Source organism: Carassius gibelio, chromosome A1, assembly GCF_023724105.1.
Source record: "Carassius gibelio isolate Cgi1373 ecotype wild population from Czech Republic chromosome A1, carGib1.2-hapl.c, whole genome shotgun sequence".
Classification (NCBI taxonomy): Eukaryota; Metazoa; Chordata; class Actinopteri; order Cypriniformes; family Cyprinidae; genus Carassius; species Carassius gibelio.
The window spans coordinates 16,428,068-16,446,178 of NC_068371.1; the positions used below are offsets into that span (position 1 = coordinate 16,428,068).

The 18,111-nt window shown below is 37.9% G+C and overlaps 1 protein-coding gene across 2 annotated transcripts; it reads right to left on the minus strand.

Annotated features, from left to right (window-relative positions):
* Positions 1-420: 420 nt before the first annotated feature.
* On the minus strand, positions 421-12,124 carry LOC128015018 (transmembrane protein 39A). 2 transcript variants are annotated; one of them, XM_052598777.1, is made up of 9 exons: positions 11,860-12,124; positions 10,948-11,119; positions 8,615-8,837; positions 7,880-7,963; positions 7,308-7,462; positions 6,525-6,852; positions 5,789-5,976; positions 5,441-5,561; positions 421-1,715 (listed from the first exon to the last, which is right to left on the minus strand). In XM_052598777.1, the coding sequence occupies exons 2-9, from the start codon at positions 11,058-11,060 to the stop codon at positions 1,479-1,481; spliced, it is 1,449 nt and encodes a 482-aa protein (XP_052454737.1). In that variant the 5' UTR covers positions 11,061-11,119; positions 11,860-12,124; the 3' UTR covers positions 421-1,478. The 2 variants fall into 2 exon arrangements, with proteins under 2 accessions (XP_052454737.1, XP_052454738.1); XM_052598778.1 differs by having other exon boundaries at positions 10,954-11,119; positions 11,860-12,108.
* Positions 12,125-18,111: the final 5,987 nt, after the last annotated feature.

Sequence of the window (18,111 nt, forward strand, 5' to 3'; positions counted from 1 at the left end):
AACGTGTTTTGCCAAATCATCTTAAGCAAGGTCAGGGTTAAATAATTTTTCTCCATTTACAGCCAAACATAAATTACATTTCAGTGTCCGTTTTTTTATTTTATCTCAAAGGCTTTTAAGAAATATTTTCCATCTGCTGCCTTTGATATCACAGTTCGGGACAGTCACTAGTGAAGAGCTTGAGACTGACGAACAGAAGACAGATTTTTCTGTACACAGCCCTGATGCAACTGGCACAATATCTGTAAAGTGTTTGCTTTCTCTAGTGTGGACTGCAACCTGTTGAATAAAGGTGCTTGGTTATGTGGAAATGTCATGTATTGCTGTGTGAGAGAACAATACCGCTTTTACAGGCATTTGTTTCCCTCTAGTGGTCATAGACAGTTCTACAGATATCCATACACACACACATACTGTAAGTCAAAGACATTTTGCACTTTTGCCATTTATTCATTCATTGACAGGAATCATTTTGAAAATGTTAATGCCCACTGTTATGAACAACATATTAAAAGCTTTATCAAAAAATAAAAGCACCAGTCATGAATAAGAAATTGCCGTAGCAACTGCTCAGATTAGACAATGCACATAACATACAATTACTTATTTATAAAAGGCATGTGGCTTGTCGAGAACATTTAGCTCATATTTCACCCGAACATCATAAGAAAATAGAGCTTATTTTAAGGCTTTTGGAACTTTCACATGTAGCACACCTCAAAATGACTAAATATGAAAAACAAAAATACTGTCATAATGTAAATAAAATCTTAATGGTTTAAATTTTCTTGAAAATGTCTTATTTTTATCTTGGTGTGAGATATGACCCAGATATTTCTTGACAGTTTTCGTGAAAACGATGATCCACCAACAGATCTGGGAAAAATTGGCACTGTTTTTGTCTTTTATTCCAGTTTATGACATCTGTACTTGAAATAAAGCAGTTTTGTAAAATACTGCAAACCTGACAGACAAACAACTAGCCACGCCCACTCCAATGGCTCACAGCCCTTTGGGATTTGGCACAGAGTTGACAAAGTATATAAGGATGCTAATCGGTGAAGCTTTCAAAATAGATCCTGTCAGTGTGGTTTTTCTACAAATTTTGATTGAAACAAAGTGGACACAAAGAAACTATAAACAGATAATACTCATAAAACACAGTAACAGTGGAAGTGATCAAACAGCACTCAGTGAACTGGACTTTCCGGTCCTTCATCATGATCAGTTCTCTTTCCAGTTCTTTTTCTTTGGCTGAATTTAGATTTAATGTGAGATACGGGCTACAAAAGGATGTGACAGTGTGGAGCAAGGTAAAGCCCGTCTTCTTGTGGTGTGTAACAGTATACAAAATAAAATATTTTATTAAATAGATACAAACGTTGCACAGAAATAGACTATCAAAAGCAACAGAATTTCCCAGTCTCTTCCTGAAATATTGTTTCAGGGATCTGGTTTTATCTCCTTGCTCGGTTTCACTATGACTTAATGCCCAGACCGCTGCTGCCGAGTGGGAATGAATACGCCTTACCCAGCACTATACGGTCCCGTAGCAGCTTGAACAGCACGTAATAGTTGCAGAAGAGAATAAGGCCCAGAGACAGGGTGTGGTTCCAGCGCTCAGAGCGCAGCAGGGAGTAAAGCTGATACAGTATCACGCTTGACTCAATTCCGATGAGAAGGTTCAAGATCCGCAGTGGCTTATGGAACAGAAACTAAACAGAAGAAAACAACATCAGCACCAGTCACATGGGAAGCGAATATCACAGTATGATCAGCAGAGCTCTGCTTGGGGAACTTAAGATCAGTAAATATTGACAGTGCCGATGGCTAACACAACACATGATCAAAACACATGAACAATTAATATCAGTTCAACATCTAAAACCAGTGGTTCCTGACCACATTTCTGGAGCCCCACTGCACATTACACATGTATCCTTCATCCAACACACCTGATTCAGCTCATTAGGTCATTAAGAGACTCCAAGATCTGAAATGCATGTCACACAAAAAAGACATGCAAGGTTGGAACATGGTTGGGAAAGTGAAAGTGAAGTGACATGTGGGCAAGTACAGTGACCCATACTCGGAATTAGTGCTCTGCATTTAAGCCATCCAAAGTGCACACACACAAACACGCACACAGAGCAGTGGGCAGCCATTTTTTGCTGCAGCGAGGGTTCGGTGCCCTGCTCAAGGGCACTTCAGTCATGGTATTGAAGGTAGGAGAGAGCGCTGTATATTCACTCCCCCCACCTACAAGCCCTGCTGGTCTGAGACTCGAACCCACAACATTTGGGTTACAAGTCAGACTCTCTGACCATTAGGCAATGACTTACCCCAAACAAGCGATGTAAACCAGCGTTCCTCAAATCCAGCCCTGCAGAGTTTAGCTCCAAACCTAATCAAACACCCCTAGATTAAGATAATCAATCTCTTTCAGAGTTACTAGAAAATTACACATATTTGAATTTGTAATCATGTTTTGAGCTTAACTTTGCAGAACCAGATCGGAGGAATCCTGATCTAATGACAGCAGAGTAACAGACAAACTCTTTTCTATTTATTAATGCAGATGTTTATCTCATTATTTATTGCCTGATAAACCACCTGCATGATCTGTGTGCAAAGAAAAGGACTTTATTCAATAAGCAAAGTATTCTCGTAGCTTTGTAAAATTACAGGTGTACCAGTGATGTCACATGAACCGTTTTGGCAGTTTCCTTACTACATTTGTGCCTTGACCGTGGTAGGACCACGGTTTTCAACAAATTTTCAGGAGAAGTTGCTAAAGGGAGGTAAAATTGTTAATAAAAGTTGTGTTAAATTACTTTGTGATGTCATTGCATGATGACATTACTGCATAATAGGGCTTGCATAGATTAGTCGAGTGATCGACTACTTCAACCACTAGTCTGCGCTGTTGGAAACAATCAACTACTCGAGCATGCATTAACCATGATGCGTACAAAGAGTTTGCAAGTACAACATGAATTTTAGGATTACAATATTGCATGTACAGGTGCTGGTCATATAATTAGAATATCATCAAAAAGTTTTTTTATTTCACTTCAAGTGAAAACTTGTATATTAATTAATTACACACAGACTGATATTTTTCAAATGTTTATTTCTTTTAATTTTGATGTTTATAACTGACAACTAAGGAAAATCCCAAATTCAGCATCTCAGAAAATTAGAATATTGTGAAAAGGATCGATATTGGTGCCACACTCTAATCAGTTAATTAACTCAAAACACCTGAAAAGCCTTTAAATTGTCTCTCAGTCTGTAGGCTGCACAATCATGGGGAAGACTGCTGACTTGACAGTTGTCCAAAAGACGACCATTGACACCTTGCACAAGGAGGGCAAGACACAAAAGGTCATTGCAAAAGAGGCTAGCTGTTCACAGAGCTCTGTGTCCAAGCACATTAATAGAGAGGCGAAGGGAAGGAAAAGATGTGGTAGAAAAAAAAAAAAATTGTATAAGCAATATGGATAACTGCACCCTGGAGAGGTTTGTGAAACAATACCATTCAAAAATGTGGGGGAGATTCACAGAGTGGACTGCAGCTGGAGTCAAGACATATGCAAGACATGGGTTTCAGCTGTCGGATTCCTTGTGTCAAGCCACTCTTGAACAACAGACAGCATCAGAAGTGTCTCGCTTCAAAAAGGATGGACTGCTGCTGAGTAGTCCAAAGTTATGTGCTCTGATGAAAGTAAATTTAGTATTAGTATTGAGTGCTGTACATGCTCATACTTTTCATTTTTATACTTTTTAGTTGGCCAAGATTTCTAAAAATCCTACCTTTGTATTGGTCTTAATTTATATTCTAATTTTCTGAGATACTGCATTTGGGATTTTCCTTAGTTGTCAGTTATAATTATCAAAATTAAAAGAAATAAACATTTGAAATATATCAGTCTGTGTGTAATGAATTAATATAATATACAAGTTTCACTTTTTGAATGGAATTAATGAAATAAATCAACTTTTTGATGATATTCTAAATTATATGACCAGCACCTGTAGCTGTTACGTTCTATGACCTTATCTATGTTGCATGTAAAATAAAAATTTGTAAATAGGGGTGTGACTGAAGCCGAATACCTTATTCCGAATGGCACAGATAATGGCTTCAAAAATGAAAAACAGACAAGGAATAATTCTGCCAGAACACACAGCTGAAGCTGGCACATGCCGGAGTTTGCTAGATAACAGGTGAGCCAGGGGTCTTATCAAGTACTGTACGACATTGTATGCGAATGCAGATATGAAAAATGTTGTGATTGTAACAGACACAAATACACGTACTGGCTGTTACATGAAAATGTAAATATGTAATGTCATAATAGTTTTGAAAATGTATATATGTAATTGTTGCATAAGGCTATGAATTAATAAACGTGTATCGATAAATAAAATTAAAAAAACACATTTAATGTCTTTTCATTTACAGTAGCATAAACCACGAGTAGTTGAGTAACTAGAGTATTTTTTAAATAAAAAAAATTTACTAGTAGAAATCAGTAGTCGTACAACCCCTACTGCGTAATCACAATGCTTAATTGAGTTACCACTTTAATCTTGGTAAAAAAATATGTTTATATGTTAATTTACATATGTTTGTAGAATAATATAAATGCTTAATATTAAATGTTAAAATATAAATAACGTTCTTATATACACAACATTGAATTATTTAACACTTTAGACATTACACAGCGATTATACGTTTTTTTTTATTAGCTAGTAAACTAGCTACACTACACATTCTGAACAATTATAGTTTTAAGCAGTGTATTATTAGTCAGTATGAAACACTAAGAAAATAATTCACAGATTTTTACTCTTTTTTTTTTTTTTTTACAAAGGGTTTACAAAGGATAATAGATAATTTCCAGGAAAACTACTAGTAGCCTACCTTTTTCCTTTTTCTAGATAATTTCCTTACAGTATATTAACTGATCAACAATCACAACAAGGGTTTATCATTTCCTCTTTTTGTGGAATTTAGATGGAAAATGTGTCCCTTTTTATTTTTTGAATCACTTATCAAAAGTTGCTATAAAAGTAGGCAAATTAAATAAAAAAATGGCTTAATTTGTTGCTAGGTGCTTTTGGAAGAAAGTTACTAGGGTACTATGAAAGATTGCTAAATTTAGAAACAAAATTGCTAAGTTGGCAACACTGGGTAAATTTAGCAACAAAATTGCTTAGTTGGCAACACTGGGTAGGACCCTTGCTGTCTATGGAGTGCCAGAAAACTGTGTGTTTAGTGTTCGAAGATGAACAAAGGTCTTACGGGTTTGGAACAACATGAGGAAGGGAAATGAATGACAATTTAAATTTTTGGGTATTTGTGGGTAAATATTAATTTGCATTCATGTCATCATATTAAGTTAAAGGACGAGAAATAACAGATACTCACATAAAACCTGGCATGCGAGACGTCGGAGGGCAAGGCCACATTATACGGCCCAACAGCCTTATAAAGACAGCGGCTGTGACGCACCAGGACTCCCTGAGGCCAGATGGTGCTCTCAGACCAGCTGAACACATACCAAAGAGAACAACAATTATAAATACCCATAACACTGCTGATATTTTGTTTGTGAAGTGTTCTGGAAGCGTTTTTATAAGAACTTGACTTTGAAACTATGTCTAAACAGCTACATAGTTGAGAGCTGAATCTCCAATGAATCGATCAAAAGGAACGTTCATTAATTTCTTATTCACTGAAGGTGTTTGTGAATTGATGTGATGGAGGTAAACTCACATGTGCTGTGGCGTATTGCTGTAGGATCCATGTTCTAGCTTCTGCCAGCGGCCCAAATGTGCAGCGGAGCGATGCAGCAGGTCACAGTAACTGGGTGGCAGAAGCTGACTCATCAACATCACAAACGCATTGATCCACACCATGATCAGGTGCTCACATGACCAGCGCATGTCGTAGTACTGCGTGCTCTGGAAAACATTGAACATAAAGGGTAAAACCACAAGCTCCAATCTGACTGGCTGTTATGCACTTCTACACAAAATTGTATCATTAACCTGATAGATTCTTTTAAAATGTTAATAGCAACAGCTGCACCTCCCAGTTCATTCTATTCAAAGCACCACTGCTTACAAAGTACTCTCTCACTAATCTATCTGATTGAGTAGTTGGCTGTTTGGTTGAGTAGGAATAGGATGCTGCTCTGGCTGGACTGCTGATTTGATTATATTTCACTACATTTTTCCATCCCTGTCTATTACTGTGCATCAATGATGATTGCTTTCAGATAAACACGGATCCAAATACCACATAAACATGAAGTAGAATTAAGAAATTAAATACATAAATAAATAAAAAATTCTGTCACCAATGACATCATGCTGATCCAACAGTGAACTACACCTCTAAAAAAATGGGCTGGTAACTACATGTACATAAATCACAATTCTGTCATTCTGATCAAGCTGCAGAGTGACTGAACAGTCCATTCAGTGACTACTGTCAGAGGATGGCTCACCCTGACGAAGCACAGGGGTAGGAAGGCCACATAATAAGCACTGAAGAGTGAATTGAAGAGAACTTCCTTGATGCGGCGGTTAAAGTCGGTCTTGAGCTCCTCCACTTCACTGCGGATGAGCTCAGGTGAAGGCGGGCAGGTGTGTGTGGGGATGTGTGTGGGGCTGGAGAACTGCTCACGCAGACTTTCACGCAGCAGTGTGAGGAAGTCTCTGGGCCGCAGCAGAGGCCTGTCATATCCATCCTGCTCAGAGAAGCTGCATTCGGTTGGAGTGGATTGAGCTCGACCCTCCTGATGGAAGCAGCAGAGTGGCACATAAACACCGAATCTGAATCAGAGACAAAGACACAGAATATGTAGATTAAAACAACAGCAAATTAAACGAATACAGTGCAAGCAGAAACAAGAACATGAACACCAGTGGCAGAACCGTCAGCATCCCATGGCCTATCCCTTATGATTTTTCCAACCATTTGTGACTAGTGGATAAGGATTTTCATTTATTTAATATTTAATAATAGCAATTCCGATCACAAAGGTTAGCTTGTTACAAATAAAATCTTTCCGTCCCAATCATAACTTAAATGAACATGGTATTCAATAGGTTTTCCCTGAACACTGACTGACAAATTCAGCGGATTTGTCTATATTTTCTGAAAGGGTGTTCAAAGGCTATGAAGAGATCAGATCTTACGTCTGGCCAGTAAGTTCCACTGTCACCAAACATGCGTGGACACAGAGATAATCATACATGCAGTTTCATAAAGAAAACTGGAGACTTACGGATATCCCAGGAAGAGCAGGTTGAGTACGGAGTAATTGTCGAAGAGGTTGATGACAGTCCAGCACAGAACCCATCCACACAATGTCAGCAGGATCAAGCGGGTTGCAATCAGAGCCACATACCAGACAAGAGACGATGGACACACCAGAGAGGCCTGAAACATGACACACAATATCTTTATTAGAAGGAAACAGTGGAAAAACTCATCCTGAGGGACTTTCAGCTCACAGTGAATGATAATCATCATTGAGAAGGTCACATTGATGAGGTGACAAATAGACCACAGAAACCCTGGTTCAAACTTCCTCCTGCGCACACATGCACACACACCCACTGAGGGAAGGCCACATGCAAATACATTACAAACAAACTTTCCCTCTGAGCTACAAACAGTGTCAATGCTGTTAGACTGTATATCAACACTCATGGAGGACTACTCAACCAAATAGATTCAAGGGCCACAACTAATTGTTGCATAATCAAATTTTTATGCTTGCCAATATAAAGGGAACATGGTTAAACAATCATTTGAAAAGCTTTACTTGATCATTAAAAACAGATTCAGAAGCACCTCTGAGATGATGGTCCACACGAGTCTTCTGGCCAACATCACGGTTATGAAGACAGCCAGGTGATAGTCCATCAGATGGAAGTTCTTAACACAGAAAATAAATAAATACATATATTTTTTTTTTATTACATACTGCTTCATATTGAAAGGGGATTTTTGTCATGTTCACTGCTACCATTATTAATGTGTGCAAATGTGAAATGACAGCATGACTTCAAATTGTTTCTTCCTTTACTCACCCTCTCATGTTACATTAAACTATATGACTGACTTTCCTCAGTGGAACACTAAAGGAGATGTTTAGCATGATGTTCACACTACCCTGAATAATACAATGAAAGCAAAAGGTGATCAGCCCGTCAAGCTCCTATGAAGCATTATGAACATGGTCCATTTGAGCTGTGGTGCGCTATATTTCAAGTCTTCTTAAATCATATGATTAACTTGTGTCTGTTTAGTCATTATACACTGAAAATAAATTCAGAGTAATACAGTAAAATGATGCCAAATGATACTGATTCGTGTATGTTGCATGCCCAACTGTGGCACAACAAATTCAACCAAACAGAAGATTTTTCAGAGATTATTGTGTGGTTTACAAAAAGGGTATCATGAACATCCTGCCAAACATCTCATTTTGTGTTCTACTAGGAAACTAGCAAAAAGGCAGAGTACATTACTAATATCAATAATATATTAGTAGTAATATCAATGTATTCTCTCATTTGATTGTACCATTGAAGTAGAGGCTGTTGGGTGGTTGTATGAAGACCACCAAACTGTCCTATAAATGTTTATGTACTGAACGAAGAGAGCCACCAGCAGGTAGAGGAAGAGCAGTGACTCAAACAGCATGTTACTGTCCAGAGGAAGGTCGGGAATGCAGGAATGACGGACAGGTTCAGGAGTGATGAGAGCTGTGAGGGGTGGAGCCGACAGACCCACTGCACCGCTGTTCCTGCAACATGCACACACATGAACAAGCTTGTTTGACTATATTGGTGAGGACATTGCATAGACTTCCATTGACTCATTGGTTAATTATATTTTCTATCCTGTTAACACACAACACTCTACCCCAAAACCTACCCCTCAAAGAAATGTATAAAATTTGAAGCATGCACATTGTTATGGAGGTGTACGTGGTGCATTGATAATGCAGTTGCGTGGTGTATGTGCAGCATTTTTGCAGTTTTGCTGCTGTGGGCACGTCGTCATTTAAGAGTGACGTGAATGTGCATAGTGACCCGTGTATTGGTGGATTACTTTTACTGATCCATGTAGGGAAATTTACTCTGCATTTAACCAACCCTTATTTAGCCCACTGCTGAAATTGTTGATCAGCTGTCACTGTCGTCGAGAGCCTGTGTGTGGCTTAATAGGCAAATTATATGCATATGGCTGCGTTAGCTCTAACAGAGATGTATAAGATAGATATGTAAGGGTATTTAGCTTACAGTTGCTTACTGAAGGCCGTCTGAAACTCCACGGTACGCTGTTGCATTTATATAAATGTATTTGGGCCTTAATGTCCTCACTGGTAGGTTGTCATATTTTACTGTAGAAATTAGGACATTTGGCCCTCATAAGTTAAACACACACACACACACACACACACACAGGACCACTTTACATACAACTACAGTCAGCAGTGAATGATTAAGACACATCAAGCCAAAACACTAAATCTCTCTTCAGTAAACCTCTAACTCCATCATGAAGCAGATTTCATTCTGATATTTAAAACAGTGATAACACCAGCTCATGTTAGATCTTCTATATCCTGTGAGGGGTAGGAAGTAGCAGGATAAAAAAAAAATGTGTAAAAAAAAAAATAAACGGTTTACTGGAGATTATATAAAACAATGTTAGTTCACAAAACACGCATAAAATATTTCCAGCATAATTAAAAACAAGCCAGATGTGAACCAGCAGTTGCTGTAAGAAACATGGTGACAGAATGCAAATCTGCCAAGCCAATTCTGAGCTTTATTAACAATTGAGTAAAAGAGGAAAAAAAAAAAAAGTGAGCGCAAACAAACAATACCTAAATTATACGGTGTGAAATCTACTCCACTAGTACTGGCTTCATCTTATCAGGTTATTATGAACAGGAAAACATCAGACACAGGTTTCAAACTAAAACCACCACAAAGTCTTGAGACACATTTTACACAAGTGCATTTCATTTTTAAACACATAACTTTTACTACGGTTAGGACTGTCCTTTACACTACCCTGGCATTTTCGACCCTCAAAAATGGAGACTTTCGAAAATGCTGCAGACCCTGTTTAAGTTTAAAAACCACGGGTTGTGTTTCATTGTAAACAGACCAAAACAGAGGGAAAAAAAAGCGTGGCTGCCCGCTTTCACTTTGTTTTACCTGCATGAATGATCATGTGATATGCATTTTCTATTGTGTAGTGTGGACCAAAAATTATTCTGAAATGCAGTTAAAACGCAAGTGTAGATGAGGAAATTTTTCATTTTAAAATGCTGTTTTAAAACGAAAATGCACTAGTGTAAATAGGCCTTTAGCTACTCACCTCACCCTGAAACATCGGACTTTAACAGTATCAACATACTGCATGATATAAGATGAACCTGATGGTGAGCATCTTATTATTTGGCTTTAAACTGCCCAAAGAAGGCTATTAGACTATATTAAACATTGTGCACTGATGTGTAAGCAGACAGCGATAATCCCATGGTATAACTGACATAAAATTGATCATTATAGTTATGCAGCAATTGACATACATGTGTCTGTCTATAAAGACAATGGTGTTCAAGGTTTTCGCATTAATAAATTCACACATGGATCATTAGATAAAAACGGAAAACAAACCTTATATCTGAATAATTTGTAATTAGGTGAAAGCAGTATCATTTGGCATGCTGCTCTTCATGTGTTTATTTCCTATTTGAAATTAGTAACAGCATAATTGTGTATGTATTCCTGAGTTTTTATTTACGGTTTAAAATGGAAGAGGGACTCCAGAATCCACCAGATGAATTTCTTAATAAAGCAAGTGACGATGAGTGAATACTGCTCAGTTAAGTTCACCTGCACCTGAGCCCCGTTCCATTGCTGAGGCCACCTCCCACCAGTGTCTGCAGTGACGGCAGTGCAGAGCGGCTCAGCTGCTGTCTACTTGGACCCCTGCGGCCCCCGGGCATCTCTGTCTGCGGCTCCCAGCGGCCACGTCCTCACGTCTTGGCCCAATGCAGCCTGGACACTGTGGGAGAAACATTAAATATTCTGTCTGTTTACTGACTGCTAACTCAGTTACAGTGTTATTAACCTGGTAACAAATGTAGCAAACAGTGAAAGAAGAAAACCCTTAAACATGATGTGAAATTACATGGCAAAGAAGAAAACTACGGTCAAGTCATTCAAGAGAATCAATTCAATCAACTCTCATCTTAGCAGTCAGGTCAGAGATGAGTTGGTACTAGTCTGATAAACGAGTGTTTCACCATCTGGCACAAAGCCGCAGTTGAAACTGCTGCACTAAAAGAGGAACTTCGAGAGTAAAGAAGCTGAACTGTGAAGGGAAAAAATTGTATAAACTGCATTTCCCCGTGATGATGAACACGGACTCATCCACACACACACACTGCTGCTGCTGATGGGACTCATCCAATGATGCTCAGAAATGCCGCAAGATTAGACCAGACTTACAGCTAATCTACCACTACAACCAGACAAACACATCAACTATACACATAACCAGACTAACGACTGAACTACCACCACTAACTATCGGCTGAACCCCAGACTAACACATCGGCTAACAAACACACACTTCAAACACGAACAGGAAATAAACTTACTAACTGGTTTGTCGCAGGTAACTGAACTAACCCTAACAGAACCACCTCAACTATATTTATATTAATGATCTGATTCATTAGATCAAATAGTGACTGAATGCATAATTAACACTTAAAAATTAATAATTAAACCAACACTTACCGCACATCAATCATGAGCGCAGACATCAGTCACCTAAATTCTGTAACAACCTCATTTGTATCTCTCTCTGTAGTAATGAGACTGTGGGGTTTCTGATGGGACCGTGTGGAGATTTTGTTTCGCGTGTTGTTGCAGTCGCGTGCTGCTCCTTATTAACGGCCTTAAAATGCAAAACAAACTTGCAGAAGTTCCTCGCGTTGCAGTTACAGACCGACGTGGCAAACCGATGGCTGCGTCACATGACGCCATCAGAGATGCGACGTATGTGATGCGCAGGCGCTGGACAGGACACAGAAGAAAAACGTGTTCGAGTAGAGGCTATTGTCATTCTTTTGGCTGATTGGCATTATCGTTCTGCTTGTAAACAAACAAACAAACAAAAAATGCGTTTAAGTTTGTATTACCAGGGTAGGCACAGAAACTGCAAAATGAAATTCCAGAACTTTTTGGTTTTCAAGGACTAAAATCGGAGATCACAAAATCGTTATGTAAAATGGTACAAATACAATTCAGCACATTAAAGGCATACAATTACTGTGGCAACTTTAACATTTGAAAGGATATTATGGCAAAGTTATCAATTTCCTTATTCATATTTTTTTTCCCCCATGAACATGATTAACCTGAAGGTGAAAGCCTCAGCACACTTGGAAACATTCTGAGCCAGATCACGTTTATGGACACTAGGGTGTGACAATTCATTTAGCTCATGAGATGAGACAAAATACAGATACTTACAGTTTACTAGAACGAGACAGTGTTTTAAATACAATTTTAAAGAAATTTTCAATGACAAAATATTTTTCTTTAAATCACAAAAAGATGCTAAGCTGCACAAAACAATGTAGATGGTTTTAGAAATATTTTAACTTATCTAGAGCCGTAACTTAACAATTATTTTGGTAATCAAATGATCTTATTATTTTGACAAAATTTTTTTGTTAATAAGACCTAAGTGAAAATGGTCATATGATGTTTCTAAATAAATAACATTATTTTGTGTATTTGGTGTAATGAAATGTGTTTATGCAGTTTAAGGTTAAAGGTCCCATGACATGAAAAATTTCACTTTCTGAGGTTTTTTAACATTAATATGAGTTCCCCTAGCCTGTATATGCTCCCCAGGTTTCTAGAAATTTGAATCGGTGTAAATTGAGATTTTTCTATCTTTCTCTGCCTTTGAGAAAATGGAAGCTCAAACGGGCTGATCTTGAATCTCCTCGTTATGACGTTGTAACGAGAATTGTTACCTCCCCTTTCTCTGCTTTGCCCGCCCAAATATTTACATATAATTCAGTCGTAATGTCAGCACAGGCGTTTCAAAAAGACTTTTATGATATGGATTCGACAGCACCGGCGCAAACAGTGAGTAACAGTGTTCATTAATGCCTGATCTGTGATCAGTGATTTCTGATGTGTAGCTAATCATTCAAGTTCACACAGACTTTCTTTCTAAATCGTTTAATACTGTTTATGCATCAGTGAATCAAGCCAGTGACTAAACGATCAACTTCACGTTGTTTCTCTTAGTAGCATGAAACAAATCTGTTATTTAAATTGTGATTTAACTACAGAGAGCGATCAAAGAACGCTCGCTTTTTTCCGGAGCTGTTACACATCGGGAGTATATCTGCACACTTGCCCAAACTGCCGTTACAATGAATGACGCTGTTATTCTGCAAAACGGAGCTCTTACTGTATTCATGTGTTTGCTGTTAACTGTGGTGAAAGCATTGAGAGAAAACGTGTTGCAATAATGACGAGATTACTGCATACACGCGATAAACAGACTGTCTACTCAATGCTCATCACTGCAGCCTTTCATGTGATGGGGAAAAGATCGAAAAAATAATTATACAATCAACACTTCCACAATTCGTTAATCTCGACAGCTGTAATAGTAATATATATATATACAGAGCATTCAAGCCAGAGGGCTAATGTCAGGATATAAAAATGCTTTTTATTTCTAAATTTTAAATGTAAAAATCATACTAACAATAAAAATACACCTAAGGAAACATTAAAAAGCATTTAAAGAAAAGGAAATAATCCATGTCATGGGACCTTTAAAAAAACATTATTTTCCATATACTGTACATTTTTTGTTTCTCCTCTATACCCCGCCTTTCTGAAGGTGTATGCTGATTGGCCAGCTATCCAGTGCATTGTAATCAGCCAAATAGAGCATCACAGTCCAGCCCACAGGCGGTGCAGGAAGTAAAAATTTAAAAACGTAACCATACATGGTAGACTTTAAACCAGCTACGGCTGTACTAAACGATAGTATATGCTCATATAAATGCCAAAAGTTCATGGGGCACTAACCTTGTTTTGAGATAAATGCCTTTTATTTGCGATGTCTTGTATAAGTACTTCATTACCCACAATCCTGAACAATCCAACAGTGATGCATCTGATTGGTGGAACTCATGTAACTGTCTTGTTAAACCCTGCAAAGGTCCGTGAAGACTGAAGATCATTAATAAAAAAATAAAATAAAAACCTCAAGTTTGCCACATTCTGTGTGACAGAAATGTTACGCCCCTTTACTATACTGCGATGCATGTCCCAGTCAGAACACAGCACGAGAAGACAAAAACAATAAAACCCATTACAAGCAAGGCATTTGTTGTATCCAGTCGGACGTAATTATTGATTATATTGGCTTACTGTCTTTTTACGTGTGGCATTACATGGCGCCACATAAACATAAAACCATGTCTGCATTTGTGATCTGAGAAAAGACAAACAAGCGCAACTCTACACAGCTCAAAACTCACGTTTGATTCATCAGTGGCAAATCCTTTACATATGAAAACATACTTCCAGACTGTGAGTCAGAAGTGCTGGCATAACGTTCTCTCCCAGGTTCAGGAAACAATCCTCCATAAACTGACTGCTGCACACATCTGAATATTTGGGTTGAACTGTTCTGGGACAGTGTTGTATACAACTTAACCAATTATTTTATAGTTTTGTCCACTTTTGGAAGGCCAAACAAAGTAGTTTCGCTTTCACAATGAAAGCTGCAAATCTTCCCATATAGTGACATAGACATGTGCGTGTTTAAACAAATCTAAATGTTCTTTTAGAATATCTCTTTGGGTTAGAGACCTTAGTCTTTGCAACTTTAGGGATCTTGTCTATTCACGAACAGCTTGTAACACTCCAAAGTGAAAGGAAAACTAAGTTTAAATCCATATAATTGTAATATTTGGTCACATGCAAACTCAGAGCTTAAACTTTTATTTTGAAATCGCGCATATATATGTTTATGCATTCTCCTGTGCTGGCATGGGTTTCTAAAATATATACTTTTTAAATCCAGTGAGATAACGCACACTGTTTTCCCAGACAAACGTTTAGCATCCCAAACGCACAGTATACGCAGACGAAGAGCTCAAGAGCTGCTGAGATGGAGACGTGCTCCAAGCTCAACAGCACATGCAATAAAAGACTGAACAATATACAGGTGCTGGTCATATATTTAGAATATCATCAAAAAGTTTATTTATTTCACTAATTCCTTTCAAAAAGTGAAACTTGTATATTATATTCATTCATTGCACACAGACTGATATATTTCAAATGTTTATTTCTTTTAATTTTTATAATTATAACTGACAACTAAGGAAAATCAAAAATTCAGTATCTCAGAATATTAGAATATAAATTAAGACCAATACAAAGAAAGGATTTTTAGAAATCTTGGCCAACTGAAAAGTATGAACATGAAAAGTATGAGCATGTACAGCACTCAATACTTAGTTGGGGCTCTTTTTGCCTGATTTACTGCAGCAATGTGGCGTGGCATGGAGTCGATCAGTCTGTGGCATTGCTCAGGTGTTATGAGAGCCCAGGTTGCTCTGATAGTTGCCTTCAGCTCTTCTGCATTGTTGGGTCTGGCATATCGCATCTTCCTCTTCACAATACCCCATCGATTTTCTATGGGGTTAAGGTCAGGTGAGTTTGCCGGACAATTAAGAACTGGGATACCATGGTCCTTAAACCAGGTACGGGTAGCTTTGGCACCGTGTGCAAGTAACAAGTCCTGTTGGGAAATTAAATCTCCATTAAGTTGGTCAGCAGCAGGAAGCATGAAATGCTCTAAAACTTCCTGGTATACGGCTACGTTGACCTTGGACCTCAGGAAACACAAACACCAGCAGATGACATGGCACCGCAAACCATCACTGACTGTGGAAACTTTACACTGGACCACAAGCAATGTGGACTGTGTGCCTCTTCTCTCTTCCTCCAGACTCTGGGACCCTGATTTCCAAAGGAAATACAAAATTTACTTTCATCAGAGAAAATAACTTTGGACCACTCAGCAACAGTCAAATTCTTTTTGTCTTTAGCCCAGGCGAGGCGCTTCTAATGCTGTCTTTTGTTCAAGAGTGGCTTGACACATGTCTTGCATACATCTGTGCGTAGTGGTTCTTGAAGCACTGACTCCAGCTGCAGTCCACTCTTTGTGAAACTTCCCCACATTTTTGAATGGGTTTTGTTTCACAATCCTTTCCAGGGTACGGTTATCCCTATTGCTTGTACACTTTTTTCCTACCACATCTTTTCCTTCCCTTCACCTCTATGGAATTACATTTGTTTCAATAATAATGAACAGAACTTTTTTAAACTGAACGTAACTTTTTCAGACACTATCAAAAATATGCCATTACAAAAGAAGAAAAACACTGGAAAGAAAAAAAAATGAACTCAGTCGCACAAATTTTACAGGCTCTTCAAATATACTTCTTTCTTTGTTAATGTTTTTTCAAAGATTTGTTTTCGCTAATCGTGGATTCTAAATTCATTGCCACAGATTTCGCTTACATTTAGCAGTTTTTCGTTTGGTGTTTTGACACAAACCTCTCATGGGGGTGGCGTTAACAGTGATCTACTCTGATTGGATAGTGGGCTTTTGATGGACAGGTGCTCTCTGACCGGCAAGTACAGATACAACCCAGTGGCGCGTATATTGGAAGCTCTCGCGGTGATTAAATCTGGTCTCTACCGCAAAAAATTCTTTTTCACAGACAAAGTGAAAGACATTTATTTTAAGCTCATACACCGGTCCTACCCTGTAAAGAAGCGTATACAAAGATTTAAATCTGACATTGATTTTTTTTGTTCGAGTTCTGAAGAAACCGTACACTTATTTTGGTCATGTCACTACACTCAGAAACTTTGGGATGATATTGGTGTGTTTGTCAACTGTAAGATTTTGCCAGGCTTCTCAGTACATAATGAAAAACATTATATTTGGGTATTATGACTCTGACCCCACAAACGAAAATAACAGTTTTGTTATTAATTAAAAAAAAAAAAATCTTCTCTGTTTTCCTAAAAGAAATGGAAAACTAATTCAATGTAATCTCAGTGTCTAATAAGAAAAGATATTATGTGATGTATGTTTATACCTTTTGTATGTTTTTGTTCTTTGCATTAATAAAAATAGAAAAAGAAGAAAAAAAGCTCTCACAGTGATTTGTATGCAATAAAACGTTCCGTGTGTTACTAAATATATAAATAATATCTGACCTTTGATCGTCTCAGTAAAGATAAGCTTTCAGGAGACAGAGAAACAGAGCACGGCGTCATCTTCCTCCTCCGCTTGTACTTCAAGGCAGCTTGATGTAAGCTTGTGTTACTGAAGTAACCAATAACATCGGTACAAGTTTTTAATGTTACAGTGTGCTACAGTTTGTTGCTGGTTATTATTGTCATTCAGTAACACAAGCTTACTACAGGCTGCCTTGAAGGACAAGAGCTCATCTTTACAGACTGAGACGATCGAAGGTCAAATATTATTTACATATTTAGTAAGTAGTACAAATCACAATCACGAGAGCTTTCCAATATTTGTGCCACTGAGTGGCGTCTGTACTTCCCGGTCAGAGAGCACCTGTCCATCAAAAGCTCACTATCCAATCAGAGTAGATCACAGTTATCCCCGCCCGCATGAGAGGTTTGTGTCAAAACACCAAACGAAAAACTCTGAAACATAAACCAAATCTGTGGCAATGAATTCAGAATCCACAATTAGCGAAAACGAATCTTTGAAAAACATTAATAAAGAATGAAGCATATTTGAAGAGCCTGTTAAATTTGTGCGACTGAGTTCATTTTTTTCGTTTTCATTGTTTTTTTCTTCTTTTTTTGTAATGGCATATTTTAGATAGTTTCTGAAAAAGTTACGTTCAGTTTTTTAAAGTTTCGTTCATTATTATTGAAGCAAATGTAATT